This window comes from Macrobrachium rosenbergii, chromosome 8 (genome assembly GCF_040412425.1).
Source record: "Macrobrachium rosenbergii isolate ZJJX-2024 chromosome 8, ASM4041242v1, whole genome shotgun sequence".
NCBI classification, from domain to species: Eukaryota; Metazoa; Arthropoda; class Malacostraca; order Decapoda; family Palaemonidae; genus Macrobrachium; species Macrobrachium rosenbergii.
The window spans coordinates 61131446-61140573 of record NC_089748.1 but is presented as its reverse complement, the minus strand read 5'-3'; the positions used below and the strand labels follow the sequence as shown (position 1 = coordinate 61140573).

General features: G+C 37.8%; 1 protein-coding gene and 1 pseudogene across 1 annotated transcript; one reads left to right on the top strand and one right to left on the bottom strand.

The window, feature by feature from the left end:
• Window positions 1–232: 232 nt before the first annotated feature.
• On the top strand, window positions 233–2576 carry LOC136840916 (uncharacterized). Its single transcript, XM_067107877.1, has 2 exons — window positions 233–973; window positions 2001–2576. The coding sequence occupies exons 1-2, from the start codon at window positions 560–562 to the stop codon at window positions 2541–2543; spliced, it is 957 nt and encodes a 318-aa protein (XP_066963978.1). The 5' UTR covers window positions 233–559; the 3' UTR covers window positions 2544–2576.
• LOC136840917 (uncharacterized) lies at window positions 1001–8572 on the bottom strand (annotated as a pseudogene).
• Between the last annotated feature and the right edge of the window lie 556 nt (window positions 8573–9128).

The following is a 9128-nucleotide window of genomic DNA, read 5'->3' as shown; positions in this document are numbered from 1 at the left end:
TACATACTAAAACGGTATATTAAAATTCAGAATATAAATTAAACAAAATTTTTAAAATTTTTCTCTTTTTTGTAAAATTCAAATGTTAAAAGGGTTTTCATGCTTTTATTATTTACTTATTTTTATATTTTATTAATTAAATTACAATTCTTCAAGAACATCAAAACTGGACCGATTGAAAATGTGAAAGATTCTGACAAAATTTCTTTCACTGATCTATTTCCAAAAGTAGACATTCGTTGTCGGTCATACTTTGGACATTAAGACCACGTGATAATTGTCTTGTAGGTGTACACAGACACATTCGGGAACATGTTCATTCGCTTAAATATAAACAGCCTGCGCAATTCTAGACCAAAGGCCAAGCACTGGGACCCATGAGGTCATTCAGCGCTGAAACGGAAGTTGACAGTGAAAGGTTTGAAAGGTTAAGTTAAGCGACCCACACACGCTCAAATTTTTGGTCCAATTTTTTTATGTCAAATTATTTGACGGTTTGACGTTCGCCCTACACGCTCAAACTTCTCATCAAATTTTCATTTTGCTCCCGAGTGTCATCATGGATGCATATACAGCGTTGGCTCTTGGCTTAGCGTTGAAGAGCACACACAAACGAAAGAGACGAAAGTGGGCCCAGCAATGGTATTTGTGTCGTGAACGATTTGGTCATGCTCCTTTATTAAATGAACCAAGAATTAGTGAACCTGATGTTTTCAAGAACTTTCTTCGCATGGACGGACAATCATTTGACAAACTATTAGATCTTGTGAGACCATATATAACCAAAGAAAACACAGTTATGCGTTGTGCGATATCACCATTTGAAAGACTCTCAATAACTCTCCGCTTCTTGGCTACTGGAAACACATTCGAAGACTTGAAATTCCTGAGTGCCATTTCTCCTCAAGCCATTGGTGGTATCGTTATAGATACGTGCAACGCCATCAACACATGTTTGCAGTCGTACATAAAGGTAAGAAGATGCTGATTGTTCCAATACATTTTTATTAGTGAACTAAATTATGAATAACCATAATGAAATGAAATTTTATATAAACATATCCTTGTACGAGATGAATGTTAACAAAATGAAAAGATGCTGATTGTTCCGATACATTTTTATTAGTGAACTAAATTATGAATAACCATAATGAAATCAAATCTTGTATAAACATATCCTTGTACGAGATGAATTTTAACAAAATGAAAAGATTCAGAAGAATATACTAAATAAACGTAAATACATAATTCATAAATGAGCAATATATGTTCAAATGTACCTCATTCTGACAAAAATATGTAATGCGAAAAAGCATTTATTACTAATATAAGTAAATTAGAGTGTAACTATGTCTTTTGGATCATTCATATGAATTATACCTATGCATTTGGGTTAAAGTTACCAAAATATCTTCCTGCATCAAGTGTTCCATCTACAGGATTACCCGAATTATCTTTCACCGAACTGTGCGACATAGGTGTATAGTTCCTTGCAGCCATGTTTGGGTATTGATGTGGTACAGCATCTCTATAATCACTGTGATGACCCATCCATCGTACTGCTGATGGGTGGGTTGGAATGGGACCCACAGGGACTAGGTGCATATTCACTGGTATCACTACTTGGTGTCCAACATCGAGTTTCTTGCGGGATGGGATGTATCTGCACAGACTGTCGATGCAGGTTTCCCCAAAGTCCTTCGAAGATAATATCGTTTATTCCCTTCTTTGCAAGTAGCAGTTGTTTAGGATCCATTTTAGATAAATCATTGGCCCAAGCTTTAGCCATCGTGAGAAATTCATTTTCAGGTTTCTGAAGATGTTCACAAGCTAGTGCTATCAGTTCGTCTTGGCGATTAGAAACCTTTGCCAATTTCTTACGCTTTGCAGGTTGAGCTGGAACAGGATGTAGGTTCGTACTTTCATTTACCCTGCCTGTACGGTTGTGCCTTCCTGGTCATCGTCAATCTGAAATTAAAAAATACATTTTTATTTTCCAGATGCCGCAAACTGCTGAAGAATGGAAAGAATTGAGCAACGATTTCAATAAACATTGGAATATACCACATTGTGTTGGGGCATTAGACGGCAAACACGTCTCAATTAAAAAACCAATTGCCTCTGGATCATTTTACTATAACTATAAGAAACATTTCAGTATCGTACTGCTAGCAGTTGTCAATGCCAAATACGAATTTATAATGGTCGATGCTGGAATGAACGGACGTGTTTCAGATGGAGGTGTAATGAGCCATACAAAATTTGGTTCTTTGATGGAACATGGCGCACTACAGCTACCAGGAGCCGAACCGTTGCATGAAGGAGACTCTATTGATGTGCCTTACTTTTTCGTGGCCGACGAGGCTTTTGCAATGAATGAAAATCTCCTTAAACCCTACAGTGCAATGGGAAACGACGTTTTGGACCAGGAAAGAAGGATTTTCAATTATCGTTTAAGCAGGGGACGACGTATAGTTGAAAATGTGTTCGGAATACTTGTGTGGAGGAAAGTTGGCAAATTCGAAAACTCCACAGTAAAATAAAGTAATAAACTATTTCCTGGATAACAGTGTCAGTAACGCTTCCAAAGGTAACTAGTGAAGGACCTGGAGCAGATCAACAAATTGTTACTCTCACATACCTCACCGTGCTGGACAGCATAATGGCATCAGTAAATATCACAAGAATTTACATCTAAACAACCTTCAGGGTGTGGCTATAGGCTAGATCAGCAACCAGTCCTGAAATGATGAAATTGACCACAAAGTATCATGCTACATACAACTGGACACCATGATTATCAAATGGTTGTGATCTCATAATCATAATCAGTATTTCAATATATATTAATATATCCCACCCATTACAGTTCACAAATGAAACAAGACAACCAACCATAGGCTAACCTAAGAATGCAAAACAAATGTAGGTTAGTCTAGGAGTAAAATAAAAAACATAGGTTACTTTATCCTATGAAAGTGAAAAAGAATATTTAGGCCTAGGCCTAGATTGGGAACTGTAATAGGTCAGCAAATAACTAATAATAATAAGAGCTTACCGTGGTCCCCCCAGGGACCGGTTTAGTTGCACGGGTCTTAGCAAGAAAAGACTAACAAGCCTAAAGATAGTCACAAACTAAACTAGCCCTAAGTTCTAGCTTACACTGAGACATATGCTATGGATCAACAGATCCTGAACTTCATATAAATATAAACTGCCACGTTGTCGGCTATCTTAACTTGATGGCAGACTGGGCAACGTGTTACCTGTTATGGTACCTAGGCCTACTGGCCAATAGATAAACCAACTAATAAATGATAGGCCAGACTTGATAAGTGAATCAAGGCTTGGCTAATAATATGTTATAACGTAGTCTAGGCTAGTCCTAACTCAACGATAGGCTAGACTACTAGTAGAATGTCGATGCTGGACTAACAAGTCCTATACAATACAACAACAGGATGGAATAAACTATCCTACCTATGAATGCAATATAACTTGTAATAGATGATCGTATCGTGATAGGCCCATCAACAATATACTCACCACTACCTTGTTATTATTGCTAAATATCACTACTCAACACGCTAAACCCGGCAACTTTGTGCCTCGACGTATCTCGGCACGAGTCTTAAAAATGTCCGACTCTGTAAAGTGAGAATGATTGAATGCTCGCCGGCTTGGCCGCGAAATCCCGTAGGAAAGAACAATGTTCGTTTAGTGCAACAAATAATACACAAGACATAAATAATCGGTTGTGAGATGGTAAGCAGGGAGGATACTTCTAAATGGAAAAAAGGAATTTAATCCAATATAGTCAAGTGGGGCAAAAAACAATCAAAATACAAAACTTTCATTTTTCCCTCTATTTGATTTTTTATTTCCAGTTAAACCTTTTCATATTTATCAATATTCAATGTTAAGTAAATCATGAAAAGGAATTGAGCCTAGGACCTTTAATATATTTTTTAACAATATTTTTTGATGATTTATTTTTATCCTGAAATGGGGTAAAAAAAATCACATCGAGGCAAGAACAAACCATGTTTATTTTTGGCTAAAGAAACATGTGTAAGAAACTAAAATGCGTTTTTCCATACAAAATGGGAAGTTTAACATGAACAAAAGTTAAATCATATCAAAAGATAACAAAAAAGTGTATATTTTGGTATTTAATTGTGAAAAAAATTTTCATTACAATTTCCATAAACAAAACGAAAATCATTTCTCTGGTATGAATTGTAAATCATGCATACTCATGCTATAATTCAATTAACAAATCCTTTTCTATCTTCTTTAGACAAGCATATGCCATTTCATCTGGGAATCTAAAGAAACCTTTCTTCACCATAAGTTCTTCTGGCCCGTAGAAAATGTACGTTGTATCAACAATATCAATGTCCTTTTTGTCCTTGTTCCGCTCAATCCAGGTCCATTCCTCGGGATTGCTGGAGATATTCTTCTTTTGTAGGAAATCAACTTGAGCTCTCGTTACTGTGCCGCCTTCATCGTTTGCAAAGGTTTTTAATATTTTTCGCCAAAAATAAATCATTCGTGGTTCAGTGTAGTATACTGCATAGTACTTTCCAACAGAATCTTCTGATATTACAGGAATGCCTGTTTCTGTTGGAGCTGGTACCACTTCATGTTCACATTCCATGTCGCTTTCATCTTTATCCAAACTGAAACTTACGTCATCAGCAGAATCACTTTCCAAGTTTATTTCTTCATCTGTTGTTGTGCTGTCGGAAAGTGGTTTAGGATCCTTTTTCTTTCTCTTGCTTAACTTCATATTCATTCTTCCTTTCGGAACCTGATGACTTGTAAGCTCCTTACTGCATTCTCCTTGAGTGATAATTTGGCTATACATGTTGATTTTTCTTCTTGTGAGAGGATGTGTTCCACTACGTCCTCTGGAATTCAAAATCTCTTCCAGTGAAGTTTCCTTTTCCTTTGCTACCAACAGGATATTAAACTTCATTCCTGTTGGAGCCCTTGCTTAAATTTCATTGACGAGATCCGTCCAACTCAAATTTTTAGCATAAAGTGTTCCTCGCTGCTGAATATCCTTCTTAATATCTTCAAGAAGTTCATCTTTATCAGTGGGGCCTTGAACATCCAGCCAGAGACTGCAGCCTGGTGATCCTTCTTGAGCTATGGTTGATGGATCAAAAAGACGCTTGTCTACATCTGCTCCAGGCACTAGCGTTACTTCTTGGCTAGTGAAAGTAGATCTCTGTGAAACATCCTGCTGAATTGCTGATGATGGAATCAGTTGTGAGTCGTTGATGCCTGCCTCCTTATCAGTCATAGCATCCAATACCACAGGATTATTTTCGTCATCTTTTGGGCGCCCTCTGTCCAGCCATGTTTTGAAAGTTTTCAATTTCACAGGACAAAGGCGATCTTTATTGTACTTTTCTGAATTCAAAGGATATATTCCAGTAGCACGAAAACCTGCCTTTACATTGTCAGTCGAAAGACCCTGCTTCCAGACACTGCACAGCATATTCACAAAGCCACATTTTTGTAATGGCACTCGTGCCCCTGTCTGATGTACATGCTGTTGCAGTGCTGCATCATAGTATGATTTTAAAGGCGCAAAGCAAGCAACGTCTAATGGTTGTAACAGATCTGTACAATGTGCAGGAAGCTTGATGATACTGATATTTTCACTTTTTGCCACTAGTATTGTCTCTACAGATGTATGGCTGAGATGCCCATCCAAAATCAGGAGAAGGGGGCGAGTGTCTTTTGTTTTCTCTACGAAACCTTTGAAGAAGTCCTCAAAAATCGTTCGGGTCATCCAGCCTGACTCTGATAGAGCATATTGAGTTTCTGGTAATGCTGCAGTTCCAACCCATGATGTTTAAACATGTCAGTCAGTCCTTGGAAAGGACAAATACTTATTTCACTCACATACAAAAGGATTTATTATGCTTTGAAGAGACACTATATGACAAAAAATATGATCGGGGAAATAAAAAATCAGTTTGGGGGTAAAAGCTGCTCACACTTGGGGAACAAAAAATCAAGTCTGGGGCAAGAAAAAATCAGTGATTTTGATTTTTTCTTACCCCAGACTTAGCCATTAGTATGGTGCAAAAAAAAATCACCTCCCCCCCGGGAGGGGGGTCAGGGGTCATAGAGCAATACACAGGAGCTACCGGGGGGCCTTGTGATTCTTTCTTACCCCAAAATGAGCTTGGTCTCTGCGAATGGGGGAAAAAATCAAACTTCTTATGAGCTACTTTAAAGTTTTGCTAAATTTTTTCCTTAAACTTTTGGAAAAAATTATCCTGAAAATATGCATAAAAGAAATGTTATGTAATATACACATGATAGTAATTACAAAAAGGCATTCTAACAACAAATCACCTAAATATGATGAAAAACTCTCTCACAACAAATGAATAAACTTAAACATAGGAATTACCCTCACTTTGGATACGACACCAAGGCAAATAACCTCAAATCCAAAATACACATAATACTTGAACCTAGAAACACATTAGTAACTAAAGAAACAAACTAAACACTAGAGCACTTTCACGTGACGTCATCGACATCACAGACCATCAGACTAGTTTCTGAGTCGAAATTCGACACAACTTGTTTCAAGATTTGGTGTATTCCAGAGGCCAATGATGCTTTCGCCAGAAAAAGCAACGACTGTCACATTAACATGTTGCTATCTACATAACTTTTTAAGGCAACAATCAAGCCGATACATGGCTCCGGGAAGCGTGGATTGGGAGGACAATGTCACACATGAGCTTCATAGTGGGGAATGGCGTACTAAACAGAGAGAACTAGCAGCCCTACGTCCCACATTCAGCAGGAATACGTCAGAAAAAGCGAAGTTTACTCGAGAAACTATGAAGCACTATTTTTCCAGCCTTGGATCGGTTCCTTGGCAGTTACACTTGGTTTCATAGAAGCAAGCAAAGTGGAAGCAATGTAATTCTTTTATTTATTGATTATTTGTTTCTATTAACACTTTTATATAGGCTTCTGAATAGTCTGTCTGTCTGTCACATTATGCGTTTTTTGACGGACGGCGAAAGCGGATGCATCGTCTTTGATGGTGATAGATGAGACCAACCAATGATTTTAGGATTTTTTTTAGGATGGGCTGTATAGCCCAACCTTATATAAATCCAAAAATCATTCATTTGTTTGCTCTATCACCATCAAAGACGATGCATCCATTTTTGCCGTCCGACAAAAACCCATAGTGTGACATCGGCCTAACGGTATTTTACTTGTATATGCAAATAGACATGAATAACTATGAAATTTGTATAAATACCTTATTACTTTGGATAAGCTATGCAACAGTCATTGAATGCAACTAAATAAAGTATGCTTAATAATTTCACAAAAACCCATATCGTGACATCGGCTTAACGGTATTTTACTTTTAGATGCAATTAGACATGAATAACTATGAAATTTGTATAAATACCTAATTATGTTGGATAAGCTATGCAACTGTCATTGAATGCAACTAAATAAAGTATGCTTAATAATTTCACTTACCTCTTCATTTTGTCCCTCTTCAGTCGATTGTATTGTGCTTCGTGAAGAAGCCGATGTTTCATGGTCACTCAGGAACCAAAGAGCATCAAAACACCATAGTGACGGCTCATAAATTTCATCTGCTCCTGCTCCAGATCTGCTTGAGTCGTTTATTTTTTTTAATTCTTTTCGGAAGCTCGTCCGCAGTGAGTTTATTTTCTTCTTCAGCTCCTCCTTCGTCCCTTCCGGATAATAATCACGGAATTTCTGTAGAAGAGTCTCATATGCCATATCTTTTTTATTTCTGTCACTATAACAGTCACTTTTAACGTTCCAAAGTTGTGGTAAACTTCTATAAACATCAGTAAGCTCAAGAAGAAATTTCTTTTCATGTTTTGTTGGAGCCATGATGACGATGAGCCGCGCACGTCCTCCTCAGATTATGTCTAATCACTAACAAATTTGCGCAAATTATTGCTAGGTACCACACACGCACAAATTATTTGACGTTGGCTCAAAAAATATCTACTGAAATCAGATCGGTAAAATATTTGACATCAAACCTTTTAGGCCATCAAATTACGCCACACACGATCAAATTCATGTCAAATAATTTGACATAAAAAAATTGGACCAAAAATTTGAGCGTGTGTGGGCCGCTTAAAAAGGATTGTTATTTGATGGTCAGTATGCATACAGGAAGCAGTTAGGTACCTGTGATGCTCTTTTCGACTTGGAACCTTGACAAGGTTTGGAGTGCTGAGTAATTCAAACAGATTTTAGTACTGCTTTTGATTTAGTAAATCACAAAGCACTTATTTATAAACTTCAGAATATTGGAGTGGGTCGATATATTTTAAGATTACTTCAAGACTTTCTTACAGGTAGGCAGCAGCGAGTTGCTGTGGGCGGGATCTTTAGTGAACTAAGACCTATTGTGTCTGGGGTTCCACAGGGCCGTGTTCTTGGTCCACTTATTTTTAGTGTATACAAGTGATATGGCTGTTGGCCTGGAAAACAAGACTGTTCAGTATACCGATGATGCAACACTTGTGGGTGTAGTAAAGTCTCCGCTTATGAGAAATGAAGCTGCCTTCAGCCTCAATCGGGACATGGCCCGGATCAGGGAATGGTGTTGTTGGTTGGTGCCATTACTACACCATTTACAGTACTCGTGCCAGAGACCTAAGAATGGAAATTATAAAAAAAAACAATATTGGATGATAACCATCAAGGTCTTAGAGTGAGAGCAAGAGCTTCTTACTTACGTAAGGCCTATACGTTACTTTCCCCCTCTTAATACCCTCATGTTGTTCCATTCGTTTATCAATCTTCCTATTCTCTTCTTCTTTTGAATAGTGCTCTTGGTCCACGAGGAGCCGAAAACGGAAGTTGGCCCTGCGAAGGGACTGCAGAGACCAACGGGAAAGCGGCAGACTTCCAGAGTTTAATGTCTTCGCAAAGATGATAAAGCAGAGGGATCACTAACGGCTCTAAAGCTTGTCTCTTTGCCAAAGGACTCTTAGTCGCTCTTCCATGATGGGTAGCAGAATTTCTACCAAGTTTTATTATACACCATAAGTTTTCGATTGATATTTGTGCCATCA

What these genes read in the sequence shown, in the direction of transcription:
- LOC136840916 (XM_067107877.1), top strand. Translation starts at nt 560, where the DNA reads ATGGATGCATATACAGCGTTGGCTCTTGGCTTAGCGTTGAAGAGCACA. An exon ending in GTTTGCAGTCGTACATAAAG is followed by an intron (nt 974 to 2,000) that starts GTAAGAAGATGC and finishes TTTATTTTCCAG; the next exon opens with ATGCCGCAAACTGCTGAAGA.